Source organism: Cheilinus undulatus, linkage group 19, assembly GCF_018320785.1.
Source record: "Cheilinus undulatus linkage group 19, ASM1832078v1, whole genome shotgun sequence".
Lineage (NCBI taxonomy): Eukaryota > Metazoa > Chordata > Actinopteri > Labriformes > Labridae > Cheilinus > Cheilinus undulatus.
This window is the reverse complement of record NC_054883.1, coordinates 14680323-14700263: the sequence shown is the minus strand read 5'-3', so window position 1 is coordinate 14700263 and position 19941 is coordinate 14680323. Positions and strand designations below refer to the sequence as shown.

The window sequence follows — 19941 nt, the reverse complement described above, 5'->3', positions numbered from 1 at the left end:
ATTGATGTATTTAAAGTACACTTTAATTTGAAATAAAACAGCACTGTAAATGTTAAAAATTAACACTGTAAGAGAGTTAAAATATCAATTGTGCTATTGGTGTTAAAATTCAACACAAGAGTTGAGTTTACACCCACAATTTTGCTATGTAGCACATTTAAATGTTATTTCTGCACCCCTAAAAACAAAGGCACTGTTCAACCAGATTTTTAGTATCTGACAAGTTTTATATAGCTTCATATTTTCCCACTGTGACTTTAAATGTCATCATAATCAGCACTTTGGCAAACTCATGCTCCATATGGCCCTATATCATGCCTGAAACAGGAAACACCCCTCAACTGTCTACAGTTGGTTTAATCCAAAAGCAATGCTTGGCTGGTGTAGATACCTACACCAGCAGGCAAACAGACAGAGACACTGAAGCAACGATTAGCAGGAGTTGCTGAAGTTGCTATAAAAGAAGCTTACTGACTCAATGAAAAAAAAAAAAAAAACACATCATTTTGGTCCTGATAGACATCAGAAACAGAACTGCTAGATACATGTCACCATGGAAACACTGGTGCATGTCTCATTTAATTATAAGCTAATTATTTCTTCATATACCAAATTTCATTGATGAACTTTTATTTTCTTTAATAAAATTTTAATTTAATTGAATCAAGCTTAGCTATGTAGATAATGTAGCAGACATAGCTAAGGCAGCTAATGTAGCTAAATCTAATGAAGCTATGTAAGATATATAGGTAACATAGCTAAATAGCTAAATATGAAGTTAAGAGAGTTACACTGACCATGTTGGCTACATAAGCTACATGGATAATGTAGCTACATAGCTAATGAGCCCAAAACTAAACAATGCTACGATAACTACATAAGCTACATGGCTAATGTAGCTACATAACTAACAAGGCTAAAACTTCAACAAACAAAGCCATATTAACTACATAATTTACAAGGATAATATAGCTACATAACTAATGAGCCTAAAACTAAAGCAAACAAAGCTACGATAACTACATAAGCTACATGGATATTGTAGCTACATAGCCAATGAGGCTTAAACTAAAGCAAGCGAGGCCATGTTGGCTCCATAAGCTACATGGATAATGTAGGTACATAGCTAATGCAACTAAAACTAAAGCAAACAAAGCTCAATAACTGCATAAGCTACATGAATAATGTAGCTACATAACTGACAAGGCTTAAACTAAAGCAAACAAAGCCAAGTTGCTAGATAACCTACATTGACAATGTAGCTACATAGCTAATGTGGCTAGCACTAAAGCAAACAAAGCTGCATTGGCCACATGGGCTACATGAATAATGTAGCTACATAACTGACAAGGCTTAAACTAAAGTGAACAAAGCCAAGTTGGCTACATAAGCTACATGGAAAATGGAGCTACATAGCTGATGAGGCTTAAACTAAAGCAAACAAAGCTACATGAACTACATAAGTTATATTGACAATGCCACCACATAGCTAATGTGACTAGCACTAAAGCAAACAAAGCCGCGTTGGCCACATGGGCTACATGAATAATGTAGCTACATAACTAACATGGCTAAAACTCAAGCTCTGTTGGCTACATTAGATTATGCTTAGTTTGCTGAAGCTATACCCATAGAAACAGTTTAAGCAAACAGTGGCTCCCTTTAGCTTTGCTATCTTTAGCTTAAGGTTTGGTCTCAACACTAGAATACATCTTATGCATTAATGTAAGATAGGACTCATTTAGCCGAATTTACCTTTGAGTGACAGTATGCTTTGCAGTATTGTTGCAGTGTTACAAGGGAAAGTCTGCGGAGTAAACCTTGCCTAACTTAATTTTATTATCTATTTTACACTGAATTAATTCGATTATTTATTGTAGTAATTATTAAACAAGTGGTAAAGACAGAAAAACATTACTTTTAGCAGGTGTAGCCTACTGAGCACTTGCAGAGATGTCCTCATGTAACAATGTCTTCATAGAAGCTGTACACCTCTAAATCTCTAAATCTAAAAACACCCCTAAATAGGAGAAAAAGAAGATTCTTAGAGACATTAGACAGAGGGAAAAGAGGCAGCAAAATACAAGGAGGGACAGACGTGATTATTGCCTGATGATAAAATCAAGAGGAGAAGTAAGAAGGGAAAGTAATTGGGTCAAAAAAGGGCAGGAGACAGGAGAGGACATCAGAATCAACTGATGAGGGAAAAACTCAAGGAAGAAGGAGGCAGACAAAAGAATCATCAGCAGTAGTTAGTGATGAGACTCAGGAATAGGGAGAGCTCATGGTAGAAAAGAATCCTGAAAGTAAGCTGAGCAACAAAGATAGAGTAGAAAGTATAGATTAGGAAAAAGCAAGCAGGTGGAGGAAAGCAATTTAAGCAAGGAATGGACAGAAAAGAAAAATGGAGGTGCAGTTAACAGCTAGACCTTGTCCCAAAGCTCTGACTCACTTGTCACCATGCATGATAAATGTGGATGCACACACATACAGTGCATTCTCAAAAACACTTACGTATGAACACACAGGGACCAGACAAAACCAATCACCATGCATTGATCAAATCTAAACCAATCAGTGTGTTTCCTCCGGCTCTAATCCGATTATTACCAACTCCCACAGGGAGTCTTTACACACAGACAAGATGCAAGACTGGCATCAGGTTTACCTGTGCACTAGTTTCAAGAAAATCAGCACATCCTGCTGACATTCTGCCAGCAGTGACTGATGGTGACAGCTCTGTTGACAGGACACAACAAAACTGTTAAAGGAGTGTGAGGATATTCCAGATTAATATCTTGTTTGCTGCAGATCAGCCACAGCAAGTCTTAAAATAAACCACTCTGATAAAGAAGCTTCAGTCAAATTGGCCTCCCTTGGCGAAGCCTGAGTATAATATCAAGAAGGACTATTTATGCTTCAAACACAACTAGGAACATTTGTGTTGGCAGTAGGATGAAACTAAATACCTTATTCTTGTTTTATGTTGTAAATAGTGCCAGGAAAGACATTTTAAATGTGTAGCTGTAGTAAAGCTCTTCGCTCTTTCTAAAATCATGGGAGGTTTATCAATGAAGATGCTGCCACTTTTCTTTGGCACATTCACAAAGGTCAAGTGTGTGGTGGTGACTGCCTGATGGATGCATCACATGGGAATGAGTTCACAGCTGCAAAGATGTAAGAAAAAAGGGGGCAGTGAATGAAAATAACATTTCTAAATACTGCATACTGTAGTCAAACTACTACTTAGTTTTCATGTGGTTCATCTCTTCCTCACACAGAGGACTACACTGAACAACTGGAAACCCAGTGTGGCTCTTTACGGTCCCTGAGGTGCAACGAGAATGATGTCTGTGTCAAATGGCTCTGCATGCTTAATGAGATAAGAAAAGGGTAATCTGATTCTATATCAGACAGGCTCTAGGGGCATCCTATTTAGCCACCCACAGTGTCACTGACACACTGACGCAGAGGCAGATCCTTTACTTTTCACTTACTAGTGCTGAAAGTAAAAACAGTAAATCAAGTCTGATGAACAGCAAAGGGGAAGACTTTAAGAAGTCATGCAAAAACTGGAGCTGAAGTTGCTGAAGATAAAGACAACAGTTTGTGCGGCTTGACTGCAACATGTCTGCATTCAAATGCTCTTGATGTGAAGAATTTTAAACACTACACTGCATGCATTAGGCTGGTAATCTTGTGAACAATCTTGCACTGAGAGCGGCACTGACTTGAGTAACAAATGAGAAATGAATGCCTCAATGATTAGAAAGATGGAGTAGATGGTGAGACCTTTCCTCAAAGACACAACAACAACACATTTACATTCAGTACAGTGGCAGCTCATTAAAGCTAACCGCTGAAGTACAAGGAAGGACACATTTGTTGTGTGAGCATCTGCAAGGTTGTGCACTTTTTTTTGTCAATGTAGGCTCATAATAGAATTTGGCTTGCTTGTGTTTCTCCTCTCATTCATTATTTTTTCTATCAAAACATATGTAAATTGTTCTGGAATGCAATGCAAATCTACCTCCATGCAAAACCATGTACTTGCATATTAACTCATGTGGAAACACTCAAAAAAGGGCTAAAAAAAAGTGCCAAATGCATCTCAGATTGTATGTAGGAGACTAGCCACTATCTATGGGTCAACCAGGCCATTGACTTTGTGTCAGTGTTTGCCCTGGCAGGATGAAAATGTGTATCTTTTTTTTTTCCATGCCACAGACCATTGGGCCAATGACATTGTCTATTCCCCTGAGAGTTTTACATTGGGCCCCTGAGGAGGGATAAAGCCAGCACTCAGAGGTGAAACTGTCTGTGCAATTCAACATGTTGTTTGTATGACACCCTCTCTGGTGGGTGCTCTCGTCAAACACTCTCACACTTTCTGTCTTGCCTATTTTCAATCTTGCAATACCTTCCCCGATCCCTTTATATTCATTAATGTTCCTGTTGTCTTTTACAGTCGAGCTGAATGTCTTATTACCTCCACCAAGACAATTAGTATTTGAATATGCATAAATATCATATGAAGTATGGCTATTAGAAAATGAGAGTGTGCTTATGAGGATAAACCATGTGGTTCACAGTCACTGAGTGTTTTCTGTTGGGTATTCACACACAGCTACTGTAAGTTTCAAAGAAGTGACTTTAGTTCACTGCTAGCTACTGATTGAAGTTCAAGTGTTTTTGCTAAGGCGCTGGAAAATTATTACCTTAAAAGCTGAGCAATGCATGAACTTGAAGTTTTTGGTGAAATTGAAACAAAACAGCAGCTGAATCATTGAAAACACCATCATCACCAAGGACGAAGAAAGCACAGCTAAACAATCCAAATTCAAGGCCATGTGGGTTTTTTTCTTTGACATTAAGGGTGTCATTTTGAAGGAGTGGGTTCAGGAAGGGTCAGTGGTGGATCAACATTATTACGAAAAGGTTCTAGAAAAACTTAGAGAAAAAGTCCAAAGACATGGACTACAGTTTCGGATGAATGGTTTCATTCTTAATCGCCAGCTCACACTGCGCTCCTGGTAAGGCAAGGCAAGTTTATTCGTATAGCACATTTCAGCAACAAGGCAACTCAAAGTGCTTCATACAAGACATTAAAATACAATGACAAAGGGAAAAGGAAACACAATAGAAACATTTTAAAAGAAAAAATTAAAAAGTGATAAAAAGAGCAGATAAAGCCCACAAAAAATAAAACAAAGATATTGAAGTAAATATTACAGTGCAGACTTGAAGAGAAAATAGACAATTTAAAAAGTGATAAAGTGTTTTAGTCAAAAGCAGCACTGAAAAGGTGAGACTTCAACCTTGATTTAAAAGAGCTCAGACTCTCAGCAGACCTGATGTTTTTAGGGAGTTTGTTCCAGATATACAGAGCATAGAAACTGAATGCTGATTCTCCATGTTTATTTCTGACTCTGGGGACACAGAGCAGACCTGCATCAGACAACCTGAGTGGTCTGGAGGGTTCATACTGGACTTGAAGGTCCATTCAGCCTTATAAGCTAACAGGAGTATTTTAAAGTCTATTCTCTGAGAGACAGGGAGCCAGAGTAAAGACCTCAGAACAGGAGTGATATGGTCCACTCTCTTGGTCTTAGTGAAGGCTCCAGCAGTGCATTTTGAATCATCTGCAGCTGTCAGACTGACTTTTTAGGCAGACCAGTAAAGATACTGTTACAGCAGTCAACTCGACTAAAGATAAAAGCATGGAAAGAAGTTTATCTCAAAAACAAATCACAGTGCTTGATCATCCTTCTTTTCCCCCTGATCTAGCATTGTGACGTTTTACTTTATTCCTGAGATCAAATCTGTGCTCAAAGGATCGAGTCTGTGTCAGGAGTTAAGAAAAGAACACAGGATTTGAGACATCTGTCTGAAGAAAACAGTGTGTGCTGTGTTGTTGCAGAAGAAGATTGAAGGAGAAAGATTCTGAAAATGCACATGTTCCTTGAAATTGTATTGCAGCATTGGTCTCTACAGCATTACTTTTTTAAACAGCCATCGATAACAGTTAATGCAATTCTTATTTGGGTCCGGGCCCATCAGTGGAGACCCACTGCTCTAGAAGATACAGCTTTAGAACAGAGAAGCATACTGCTCTCCTCTAACTCTTCCTCTCTCTCTCTTTTCTCCAACAGTCACTGACGAGCACACTGAAACAACCGTGCAGAGAAGCGCACGCGCAAACGGCGCGCGGTGCTGTCTCTCCGTTGTCTGTCTGTCGGATGGGATGATTAATGAGGCGGCTCTCCCGGACACATTCATGCGGGACCCGAGGAGCCCCGGAAATCACCGGAGAATCAGTCACAGATTCCCACACCGGAATAACGCCAAACCGAGTGTGGAAGATCCCAGGAACACAAAACTGGACAGAAATGTGTTCTTCAACGATTACAACTGCGTGGACATATGAAGGAGATGCTCAACTAAAGACAGCACTGGATTTACAGAATGAAGAACGGGAAGCCTATGTAGAAACCAAATTCAGCACCATGGACAGCGCACAACAGAACCAAAGCATAAATCTGTGACTTCAGTGTGTAAGAGCACAAAAATAGTAACTTAGACTATCAGCAAAGACTATTCTACAAGATGTCTGGTAATTTGAAGACAAAACTATGTCTTAATTACAATAATGAGCAAATAATAGTGAAAACTAATAATTCAATCAAACTGAATTTTGAAAAGGTCAAACTAGGGTCGGTTATTCAAAGTCGTAAATGTGGGGCTTGTAATCAGTGATGATCTACCAAACCTGACAGGGTTAAAATGGAGAGACTCCAAACTTAAAATTATGGCAGAAAGATTCTGATCAACGTCAACGTGCGTAAGAATAGCTCCAAAGTTAGAAATACCAACGTAACTTGCAGTGAAAACTTGTGGCTTCCCCGATTCCTAAATAACTACAGAGGCTGATGAATATTTCTACACAATACAAAAATACATGAAATGAAACAGAACAAGAAGTACATCGATTTCTTGTTATATTAATGTTAAAAGTCCTGTACATTCAAACATAGGCTACACAAAGACCAGTCCACTACTGACACGGTGAAATGTCAGTAACCCAGCAGCTGAACCCTGAAAACCAGAATCCCAAACCACTCAATGCGCAGCAATCTAGCAATCCAGTGACTACACATCCATAAAAGTTAGCACCCGGTCTAAACTCAGAGGATAACCCGCTCTCTCGCTTCCTTATGTTGATTTTGGCTCTCGAGCTCCAGAGAACCACCAGCTGACACCTCCGTGGATAACCTGCAGCCCCGCCAGTAAACACATCGCCTCTGCCTCTCACAGCTTCCGTCTGCCTCCCACCCACATCCAGAGTCACACAATCAGCGCTGGAAAACACATTAAAACAATTAAGGTCAAACAACTTACGTGCTGTTGGCAAAGCTCCGTGCACGCCGCTGACATGGCTGAAAATCCAAAACAGGACCGGCAATAACAACGTCAGACCCCGGGCAGGACGGGGCCGGTGCATGATCACGACTGGAGTGGACGCAGCGCAACGGGAGAGGGAGAGGAGACACTTAGAGGGAAAAACCAAACTGCAGGGAGGAGGGAACACCAGTCAGTCCGTCACACTTGACGCTCAGCGGAGGACTGACAAGGAGAGCCAGGCTGCATGGACTCTCTCTCTCTCTCTCTCTCTCTCTCTCTCTTTCCCTCTCTCTCTCTCTCTCTCTCGCTCGCTCTCTGAGATGATGTAAGGATCGCGCTGTCTAACACACTAGCCTATGCATGCAAGCGCATCGTACATCGCTCTGCAGCGATCTTGTCCGGCAGTTCCCGTTTAGAAAGCAAAAGCAGCGTTGAGGTCTCCGTTTGCAGGACGATACTGCCTGGATGTGACTTTATGGTTGAGGAGCCTACAGTCTCCAAGAGTTCAGAAAGCCATGACTGTTAGCAGCTTCAAATGCGCTGAACTGATTTCTCCTCTCCAGCGCTCCTGTGCGCTGTCCGTGGTGCTGAACTTCAGTCTCCCTGCCTCTCTCTCTGTCTCTCTCTCTCTCCCTCTCTCTCTAAATTTCATTCTGTTTCCTCTAGCCAGACAGTGCCCCCTTCTTTTTTTAGCTGCTGGCAGCCTTATACTTTGTGCGTCAGAAAAAAAGCCTTAAATGCAAACTACTCAGTTCTTACTTGCTTTTTCTCTGGTGAAGTTCAAATATGAGGATACACACGCAAAACAAACAAACAAACAAACAAACAAACAAACAAACAAACAAACCCTTGTGATATGCAGTCAACATTCACAATTACATTTTCCAAAGAAATGTTGGCTTAACAAGATATGAGTATGTTAAAACATTTTACTTTCTTTTGAATGACGTATGTTGTTAAATTCTGGCATTATGTTCTAGCATTTTCTGGGGCTAGAATTTATTCCTGTTAATAAGAAAAAAAAAAACAAAAAACAAAAAACAAACAAAACAAACAAACAAACAAAAAACCCCAAACGAAACAAACAAACAAACAAATATAAATATAAACAGGTAAATGAATAAATCATGTTCGAAACCTTAAAATCTTATCATATGTGCCCTGAACTGATTTGAGAAGCAGGAAATATAAAAAGTGGATACATATAATAAATGCATGGATAGGCACTGACATATTTAGAAAAAAACACACAAGATTAAATGAGTGCTTAAGAATAAAAGTGCCAAAACACTATCATTAAAGCACCAATAAAGTCAAACACAACAAACTTTAAAGGGTTAAATAAGAAATATAATAAAGACAAAAACAAGAGGTGGAATTAAAACCATGTACTCATTTATGGCACCATCTAAAACAAGGTGATCAATTAAAAAATATATATTTAAGGCCTTTAATGAGTTTGGTGTTAGGGTTAGGATAACAAAAGTTAAAAACCTAACCAGCAATAATAAAGCTGACTAAACAGTTTGCAGAAAAAAAGCCTGTCCTCCTTGAAATTACTCTGACAAAGTTTATATAGGTAAAGCTAAAACAAAAAAGGTGGCACCTACATTAACATATGTAGCTAAAGCTAACATAGCTATATTAGCTTTAATTCCATGCACAACATTATCTTAACTACATTAGCCTATGTAGCTAAAGCTAACATGGCTATGTTAGTCTAATTACATAAGCTTATGTAGCTAAAGCTAATATAGCATGTGTAGCTGAAGCTACACATGCTATACTAGCTTAACTATTTTAGCTTTTGTAGCTAAAGCAAGCAAAGCTACATGAGCCACATGAGCTTATATAGCTCATGTAGCTCATGTAGCTACATGTAGCTACATAAGCTTATGATACTTGAAGAGCGCATTGACTTCAAATACCAAAATGTAATAGAAGCCACTTTTGCAATAAGACAGTTCATGACCTTTCATTCCTGCTGGATGTTCCACAGTTAACTGGGGTTGAATGAATTAGAAAATGGAAGTGTTTAGGAACAACAGCAAGTCATTCATGAACTGGAAAGCAAAGTAAAATCAATGACTGCTAAGGTGCTTGGTACCTTAAAGTTGCCATTGCGTAGCTGATTCCATAGCTGAAGAGTTCAGAAATTACATTGACATTAATGTAAGCACAAAAACTGAGCAGCAGGAGCATCATGGGATGGGTTTCCATGGTGGAGCAACTGCATGCAAGCCTCACATCACCAAGTCCAATGCCAAGTGTCAGATGGAGTGGTGCAGAGCACACCGTCACTGGACTGTGGAACAGTGGAGATGTGTTCAGTAGAGTGATGAATCACGTTTCTTTTTTTGGCAGTCAGATGGACGAGTCTGGGTTTGGCGGATGCTGGGAAAACGTTACCTACCTGACTGCATTGTGTAAACTGGGAAGTTTGTTGGCGAAAGGATAATGCTATTGGGCTGATTTTGGGGGTTTGACGGGTTTGGGCTAGAGCCCTTATCTCCAGCAAAGGGCAATCTTAATGCTTCACCATACTAAGACACTTTGGACAATGCTGTGCTTTCAATTTTGTGGCAACAGTCTGGGAAAGACCCTTTACTATTACAGCATGGCTGAGCCCCAATGCACCCTAGAAAGGACTAGTGAGACATGGTTTGATGAGTTTGGTGTGGCAGAACTTGACAGGCCCACGCAGATCCCTGACCTCAAACCTGTCAAGCACCTTTAGGGTTAACTGGAATGAAGATTGTGAGCCAGGCCTTCTCATCCATCACCACTGCCTGGGCTTCTAAATGTTCCAGGGAATAAATGACCATAAATTCCCACAAAAACACTCCAAAATCTTGTGGAAAGTCTTCCAAGAAGAGAGGAGGCTGTTGAAGCTGCAAAATGGGAGCCAACTCTACATTAAAGTACATGTATGCAAATAAGTTGTGTTATTACAGTCCGTGTTGGTGTAATGGTCAGGCATTCAAATACTTTTATTCATATAGTGTATGTGGTTCTGAAGAAAGTGCTAGGACTTTTAGACTTTTTCTTAAGGGAAGTCACTGCTAACTGTAATTTTTTCACTCAAAAATGCTGCTTCCCATCCATTTATTTTCATTCTTCAATGACTTTAATAGTCAAATGTACTTTCACAATCAGACGAGACTATCTTGTTGGCTTAAAAAAAAATGTAATTGCTTCCATCCAGCCTTGTCTTCGTAATAAAAATTTTAGGGAACAGGTGTTTGCTATCCTCACAGATTTTCCACTTCTTATCTCCTCTTTCAATGTCTGCCTCTGCCATCCTCCCCTCTCTGTTTCTTTCCCTGGGTATGCTCTGTTTCAGCTGAGGCAAACAATCAACCCATGCATAAATGATTAGAGACTTTTGCAACAAAAGGATATCATATCTAACCTCCCTGGAGCAATTGATTTGCAGCAACGCTGACCTCGAATGCACAGACATTCATAGTTGCACAGAGCAGGGTGTGGATGCACATTGATCTACATGTCTCATGAGAACAACTACTGCTCACAAAAATAGAAACGAGTGTGCATGTGAAAGGATCAAGGTACTTGTGCAAAAGGGATATAAATGATAATCCATCAGTAACAAAACTCTCTGACCAGCTAACGGCTAAAGAAAGATAACAAAAGACACTCATGAAAATGAACAGCATTTGTCCTGTTTCAAGTTGCAATTCAACTTCAAACTGCTTCCAGAAGTTTCCCAAGAGGTTGTGGATTAAAGGTTTGCTATACAGAAAATGTAATGTGGACTGAAACCTTGGTTCAAAGTACTTTTCTATATCAGCATCAAAGAGCTCATGGTCATTTAAACAATTTGTGGAAAAACCAAGCATCTTTCACTTACATTGTCTCTTAAAAGTGAATTCTGCATGAATTGAACCTAATTTGTTTTGCATCATTTGCATCACCATTTCCACACTTATTGAATATAAATCTTATTTTCTGTGCTAAAGCTAAACCCAAAACTGTTATCCTGCTTTACTGCAAGAGCAGCAGGCGTATAAGTACTTTTGAAATGCAATAATTTCCTCTAACCTGATTTCAGCAGATCTATAATAAGAGACAATATCATTACAAATGCATGGCTTTCAGCCTCGCATAAGTCAGGAATCATTACAGTCAAATGTGAGCCAGCAGCACGTCTACGGACTAAAACTGCAATTCTGACATCACTTTGAACAGCTAAATGCGAACAGTTTTTGAAACTCGCTTCTCTTAACTCTGTTCACATTAGTGTCAGATGGAATAATCACTAAGAAGCTTTTAAACACTGATGAGAGGTTTACCTCAGTAAAAATGACAAATTCCATCCATTTAGCTTATTTTTCATTTGACAGAAAATACCTTAAATAATCTCACTAAGTAGCACTTTTGACAGTGTCACCACAGTTTGGGTTTGGGCAGTTTGAACTTACCAAAAAAAGTTGCAACTTAGCATATCTTGAAAAAGAAGCTTCAGCTGGTTCCCATCTCCTTCCTATATTCCAACCTCTGTTGTTAGAAAAAGGAAGACCCTGCCATCCTGCATAATTAGCTTCAACATGCTCTCAGCTGGTGTGAGAGAGGTTCCAGCTACCCATGAATGTCCTGATCTTGTGCTGACACCTGCATGTCTCACTCAGTCACAGTAATACTATTACAACTCTAGACTTTACATTACATATCAATGTTTGCTGATGACCCAGTAGTATCTTATTCAATCACACATCACATTTTAGCATGTCATATAGACACATTTCAGTCACAAACATTCTTGTCATACATTTAACTAATTTTTTGGCCAAAATGGCTCTGCTCAGAGGATGCTCCCTGGGTTTTTCATGGAAAATCTTTGTTTTTCCAGGGGGTGCATGGCTAGAAACCCCTATATAGATAGACACATTTATGACAATGCATGTTGAATACAGCGCAATTAGCTCAGAAACAACTAATCCATAGTAGCATGGATCTGAATATGAGGGTGCAACAAGCTATAAAGGAGGAGGCTGGGGTGGAGGTGAAGCTTTCCCAGTGCAGCAGCATGGTGAATCAGCATTAATGCAAGCAGGGACTAGTGAGAGAAATTTCCATTTTGTCGAGCCATAGCACAAACCACTGTTGTACATTGGTGTTGCTTTAACTTTGTAATGATCAAAACTTGTAAAATCAAGTTAAAATTGAGGGTTATCATCCAATTTACATTCAGTATAAAAAACTTCTGTGAGGGTTTGAGCTGTCACAAGAGAAAGAGTCATTGCACAAATAACATAAATCAGTTTAGATTTGAGAAAAAGAATTGCTGATACTCTCAAAGAAGTATCAAGACACTCAAAGAGAGCCACACGGTCCAGAAATAGAGAAAGATTTAAAAGATTCAGGAAGAAGTCAAGTGAAAGATATGTGTAAAGACCCCAGAACAACTGCCAAGACTCTAGTGAAGGACTTAGCCAAGCCTAGCAATGTAGTCTCAAAGAAGACCATCACCAGAGCCCTGCACAGGAATGAACCAAGAAAAACTCAATTTCTGCAGAAGAAACACCTTTATGCCAGACTGAGGTATTAAAAGACAACCTGGAGAAAGATTACTTGGACTGGAAGCCTGTCCTTTATTCAGATGAAACTAAACTAGACCTCTTTGGCGATTGAGACGTTGCTTATATTTGGAGAAAAAAGGGAGAGGGCATAACCCAAAGGTAAAATTAGGATCCACTTCAGTGATTAAAACTTGTACTTCAGCATGCTGTAATCATCCTATCCTCTCGTCTGCTTTTATTTCTTGTCATTGTTCTCTCCAAGTTCCACTTCCTGGTTTAGGAGAGTGCTCAAATCATCTTCTTCCCTCTTGTTATGGCTGCTGGCAAACAACTTGTAGGTGCATTACTGCCACCTTCTGGACTGGAATGCAAAAACATCTGCAGCGAATTAATCTATTTACTGTATCTCAAATGCTGTTAAAAGGCTCTCTGTGGTAAAATGCCTCCCTTCTTGTCAATATTTGCACTAATTGATACAATTACCATACTAAATACTAATTACTGGCTGCCTCCCTGTGGATGTCTTCTGGGCGCATCCAACAAGGAGGACACCCCAGGGAAGAATCAGAACTTGCTAGAGGGATTATATATCTTATTTGGCCTGGGAACAGTCCTGGAAGAGTTGGAAAGTACCTCTGGGACACAGGGATGTCTGGTCTGACTTGCTTAGCCTGCTGCCACTGCCTGATAACTGGATGAAAAGGGATGGATGGATGGATGGATGGATGCCTTAATTTAAGTTGTTAAAAATTCCCCAACTGTACCTGAAGTACTTTTTTGGATTCTCAGAAAACTCAAAGTATTACATTGAACCAAAGAAGTCCAGACACTTGAACTTGTCTTCGTCGGAATCAAATTATGAACGTAACCTTATGTAAAAAGTCATATTCATTTGAAACAAGGTTTTCATGGCAGACAATCAAAGCCAACATTTGAAAAACTCCTTTGAGTGTTTCTGTCAGTGAGCCAGCACATTTAATACAACGACCCTGGGAGCAGCTCACCCAAATAGTGAGCTTGTTATTTGTGTTAATAGTCTCCTGCTTTGCCTGCAAGGACATGCCAGCATGCCCACTTTGTCCTCTTCCAGTGGAGAGTCAGAAGCCTAATTCAAAGATAAATGAGCACAAGCTTGTGAGTGTATAAGGGAAGAGAGATCTGTGAAATATATTGTCAGCTTTGGGATTACGAATCTATGACACATGCATGCCTGCCTTCATTTTTTTATTCCTCCTTTCAATTGTGTCAATCTACTCCTTCACTTACTCACTGTGCCTCTACCCACAGGCTGTGTCTGACGGCATTTCTTTCTTACTGGCATTACAGGAATATACAGTACGATGACAGACATGGGACACTTCTTCCAATTCATTCCTGGTTTGAGGAGCTCTCCAAGGTTCCATCTCAGATCCAGTCCTGTTTGCCCTGTCCTTGCCTCTGCTTGGTCACATAATAAACAGACTGTCTGAGCTCTCATATTGTTGAATCATGGGCTCTGACTTTAACTGAGTCAAGAGAGGCCCGCAGGTCCTTAGATGTTGTTCTGGGTTCTTTTGTGACCATCTGGATGAGTAATTGGTAGTCAGGCCACTCCTGGGAAGGTTCACCATTGTTCCAAGTTTTCTCCATTTGTGGATAATGGCTCTTAATTCAGTTCAATTCAATTCAATTCAATTCAATTCAATTCAATTCAATTCAATTCAATTCCATTCAATTCAAAACACTTTATCTGCCCCTGACAGACAATTAAAAGGCACTGAGAGCAGCAGTAAGGACAACATCAAAGACACAACATGAGCAAATTGCAAGAAATAAATATTGCAAGAAATGAAAGGCATGGGCAGTATTGCCCCACGGTGCTCAGTGCTAAAGTGCTATGTGTTGTCAGTGCAGGAGGACAACTGTCTTTTGTGGTATCATCAGAGCACCAATATGATGCTGGAGTCTAGAGGGGTTAGAGTTCAGGAGCTGGACTACTGTTGAGACAAAGGTGGCTCTGCTTCTTTGTGTCCTGCAGCCTGGACATACAATAGTTCTTATCATAGTTCACTTAGGTCCCAAAGCCTATGGCTGATGGATGACAATGAGACTAACACCACTGACAGAGTGGCAATATATAATTAGTATTTTTCCAGATATCAGCCAATGAGAAATATACATGAATTGGAGGAAATAAACTACAAATCAAGATGAATGTATCTCACTTAATGGATTTATAGAGGTGACAACTAGCACACTATTAAGAAACGTTTTGAATCGGTTTCTTTCTCCCTATCTCTGGCAGTAAATGCTTTTGTTTGTATCTAGCCCGGGCCTCTGCAGTCAGGTCTCAGCCATAGTATACTGAGCATAAGGTGAGCCCCAGGCAGTGCTAGTTAAGGATTAGGTTTAATAGCTTGAAGAGAAAATTCAAAACACCTAGAAGATAAAAAAAAAGATGGGTTATGGAGAAAGACTGAGCGTTGCAATACTTCTTTATACTTTAGCATTTCTGTGCATGCAAAATAGAAAATGTTGTCTCTAGAGAGTTGCAAAACAAACTTTATCAGATAATCAGGAAGCAAACCTTGTATTTTTGTATACTTCAATCCCCATGCCACAGTGTCCTTCACATGTTGAATGCAACATCTGTGCAGGCAGAAAACTTCTGCTCCTTTTCTGCAAATTTGTATGTGCTCTGTCAGTAGACGGATGTGCTTGAATCCCTTTTGACTGAGATATACTGTATATATGGAAAAACAGCTGTCACCAGTTGTGGAGAAAAAGATAGAAATGCATGCTGCAAAAAACAAAAAAAACAAAACAAACAAAAAAAAAAAAAAAACACAAAGAAATGCACACACCTGCACTGAAACCACCTGTTGCTTTCTCTCTTTCATAACTTTAAAAAAAGTTCAAGTGAAACATTTTCTGACTTTGGAATGGTGACTTGGATGAGCTACAGAAACGCACAAGATTTGCTTCTGTATGTAGAGAGCTGCAGGAGAGGTTCGTGTGGAGAAACATGGCAGGTAAACAGAAGCTTGAAGGGCAGATCCATGAGAAAAGAGAGATCACCTTTGCTTCATTAATGCTTTCTCTTTTTGACTTTTAAGGTCTCTCATTCTTCTTTCATTTGAGCTCATTTGTTTACAGCTAATTACCTTTTTTTAATTGGTGACATCCACACTAAATTATCAAAGCATGTCTGCACTTGTTCTTCAATAAATATCCTTCAACAGATCTAAAGTATTTGGCCTTCTTGCTGCTTTGTTTCTCTGCTCAAGAAATCATGCATGGTTCTAAAGGATTCATGCTGTCTGTTCACTTGTACTTGTGAATCAAGAGCTTCACTGGCAGCATTGTCATGTGTTGTTTCCTTGAGCCATCAGCTCAGGGTGGCAGCTCTGCTGGCTGCTGTAACTGGCTCATTTAGCTCATTAGCTCATTAGATTCAGCCACTGGCTTCCAACACTGGGAAGGCAATAAACTCAGCTGCAATGAGTTTTCCCATAGAAGTTTTCTAATACAGTGTTGCAGAAGGCTTCAAGAGACATTTCACTATTTTTGAAGTTGGTTGTATAAGGTACTTAGCAGAAGTACAAGGCCAACCATAAGGGGGGATAAACAGGAGAGCTCTCTGGGGCCCCATCAAATGGGGGTCCATGGAGGACAGGCAAGTCACCATCCATTTTAAAGTTAAGTTGTGAAAACCCTTTTTGATATTTAACCTGAATAGTAACCAGTCCTATCAAAGCAACAAAAATATTTTTATTAATGTTTTTATGCTGTGGTAAGATATAGCATTTTCAAAATGAAAACCCCTTTTCTTCAAACAGAATTATCTTTTTATTTGTAATGGTACCAATGTGGATGGGCACATTAATGAAACCATTTAGAAAGTAATGTGAGACTTCATAGCTAAGCCATGATGTGCATGAGCATCGGGACACCAGAGGATAAAGTGGGGGGAAAATGGAACAACTTGAGGGGAAAAATAATTGAATAATTGCAAAATAAAGGTGAAAAAATGCACAAAAACGTTAAAAAAGTGGCAAGAATTGGTAGAATTAATTGTTATTAAGTGGTTTAAGTTTGGCAAAAATGGGATAGAATTGCCAACAATTGGTTAGAAGAGGCAAAACATGGGATAAAGGCAGAAAATATGGGTTAAAAGGGCAAAAATGAGAGGAAAATGGTGAAAAGCGGTTAAAAAGTGTTAAGAATTGGTAGGATTAAGTGGTATTTAGAGGTTAAAGAGTGGCAAAAATGGGTTTGAATTCGCAACAATAGCTTTACTGAGGCAAAACATGGAATAAAAGCAGCAAATATGGGTTGAAAAGCCAAAAGTGAGTGGAAAATGGTGAAAAGCAGTTGAACAGTTGCAAAATTGGTTAAAAGGGAAAAATATGGATGGCTTAAGTAGTTAAAATGGGTTACGAAGTGCAGAAATTGGTTTAAAGTTGGTTCAATGGGAAAACAAATGTGGCAGAAATTGATGGAGTGATGTATCAGTGATGAAAGGAGGTTTAAAAGTGGCATTACTAAAAAATTTAAACATCAGAAACCAATAAAAGCTTGAAACTCTTTTCAGCTCCAAAAGAAAGGAACTGTTAGCTAGGACGAGAGCACCAATTCTAATAAATCACAGCAGGGAAGGCTGATTCACTGCAGGGCCCAGCCAACTTTGTGGGCAGGCCTGCAGAAATGTCAGCGTTAGCCTTCAGATATTTTAGTGTGCGTTGTGCCTTTAAGGTGGGACGTCCCACTGTACTGTCTCTTAGCGTGCTGGGGCCAAGGAAAGAAAACTAACGATACAGATGGTTACAGCTGCTAAACGTTATCACTTTTAAAATTTTTACATTTTCTATTATAACCACAACACTGCACTGTAACTTGTGCTTTAATATCTTTGTATTTATCTTTTGTGGGTTTTATTTGCTGTTTTAATTACTTTTTATATTTTCTCTAAAATGTTTCTGTTGTGTTTCTTCTTCCCTTTGTCACTGTATTTTAATGTCCTGTGTGAAACTCTTTGAATTGCCTTTTTGCTGAAATGTGCTTTACAAATAAACTTGCCATGCCCAAAAATGGGCTGAAACACCATGATGGGTCAAATGTACCCCTCTTGTGTTTATTTCAAGTCATTTACATTTAAAAACAGCATTATTTCTGGGATGTTATTATGATTTTCTTTTTATTTTAGCCCACATTAAGAGTCCAACAACATACATTAATAATGCTACTTTTTTAGACTCTGCCATAAATGCCTTAAATCCTCTTCCAGCAGACTGAGAAAAATACTTTTCTGCTTATCCAGGGCTGATTTTTTAGCCAACACAACACATTTCACCCGACATACTGCAGAAAAATAAGATCCGCCAGCAATATATAATCCCCCCATTTTTTCCAGCTCTGCTTTTAAACTCTTCCATTTACTCTAAAATTATATTACCCTTTAATTTCACAATTCTTCCTCCAATTCCCAACTTGTTTGCATTATTTCTGTTTACCCCCTGTCTCTGCTAAAATGTCCTAAAACAGCTCATATTCAGGAGGAATAGGGAGACAGAATATTAAAGCTAATCTTTTTTTAGATATTTCTCAGCTAAATCTTTGTAAAAGCTTCCCTCAGCCTCCTCTCTCATGTTAAATGGGCTGTATTTAAGATCGGGCAGTAGATTGAGTCGTCTAAGAGAAAGAGGAAACTGCTGTCTTCTCTTGTCTCTCAGCATGCACACCTGCCTCTAGGTAGTACAGATTCTCAGTCACCTGATAGGGTTTAAGCCATCTGTAACGGCTGAAATTGTATTTGCTAATGGAGCCATTTTGGGATGAGCAGGCTCAGATGTACACAGAGGTATCTGACCCAAGATAAAGCCCTTTTATTTATTTTCATTTCTTCCCAATGATGTATCAGTTTCCTCAGCTTTGGACCATTCTATTTATTCTCTATTCAGGTAACACTGCATCAAAATTCACTTTAGTTTCACTGCAGCATGTCCATTTTTTTCAGTCATTGGCTGATTTTCTTAATTTTTTTGGCTGCATAAAGAACAAGGTTAACTTGTAGGCAATGGCACTTTTTAATTGGAGAGACTAATTTCTACATTTTGGTTGAGTTCACCTTAAAATAGCTCCCTGTCCTAATTACAGATGCAAATCTGAGTAGACAGATAACAGTATTTATCTGCACTGGAGATAATGATGGATCACGGGTTCACCAGTTCAGTGCAGTTGCCGTTTAAAACATCACCACCTGCCATTGCATTGCTACAGCAAGTAACATCTGCAGGCACATCTGGAGCTGAGAAGCTATTTGGTAGCATCATTACACAACACTGAGTGTCCATCTACACTGAGTCCAAGTGGGAGAATGAAGAGATGTGCTCGAAAATTAGACTTTATCTTTGCATCTTAGACATTACAGCATTGCTATGATTTAATAGTTGTTAAAATCCTGAACTTATCATTTACACATGTGCAATAGTATAAAAAAAGTCCTGCAGCTATGAATATAATCCATACAGCTGTATCCCTTAGAGGCAAAAGGCTCATAGCATTTTATGATAAAGTAGTAGAGCATGTGAAATGATCCTTTTTGTCCCAGCTTCCTGATTACCAAGGTGTTATTACTAGTTTTATGCAGTGAGCCTCCACAGTCTCTGTCGTACTTCAGCTGAGGTCACTCTCTTAGTAGTTGCACTGAATTAAGTCTTCAGGCTTTCCAGTTGGTATTATCTGGGACGAGACATCATTGGTGGAAATGAAATATTCTCATAGTTTTTGTAATGAAATGGAGAAAGGGCAGTGTGAAGGGGTGAGTTTGAGTTCATGGTGGAAATAATGAGGGTGATAGGTTGGTTAATACTTTAGGTAAGGGAGTTTAGATATAGACCCGGTGGCTTCTCCTTGTTTTTTTTTATTTTTTTTTTTGGCAATTTTTAACTTAAATGATTCAGTTATACCTAAAAAGTCTATTTCAGCAAAATTGTCATTAAGATAGTTGGGTTCAATGCAA

The 19941-nt window shown here is 39.2% G+C and overlaps 1 protein-coding gene across 1 annotated transcript in view; it reads right to left on the bottom strand.

Annotated features, from left to right (window-relative positions):
- Nucleotides 1–7591, bottom strand: part of LOC121527281 (contactin-associated protein-like 2) — a 349243-nt gene extending 341652 nt beyond the window's left edge. Inside the window, exon 1 of the mRNA XM_041814178.1 lies at nucleotides 7399–7591. Coding sequence (XP_041670112.1) covers nucleotides 7399–7501 — 103 coding nt within the window. The 5' untranslated portion in view covers nucleotides 7502–7591. The remainder of the gene's footprint in view (nucleotides 1–7398) is intronic.
- Between the last annotated feature and the right edge of the window lie 12350 nt (nucleotides 7592–19941).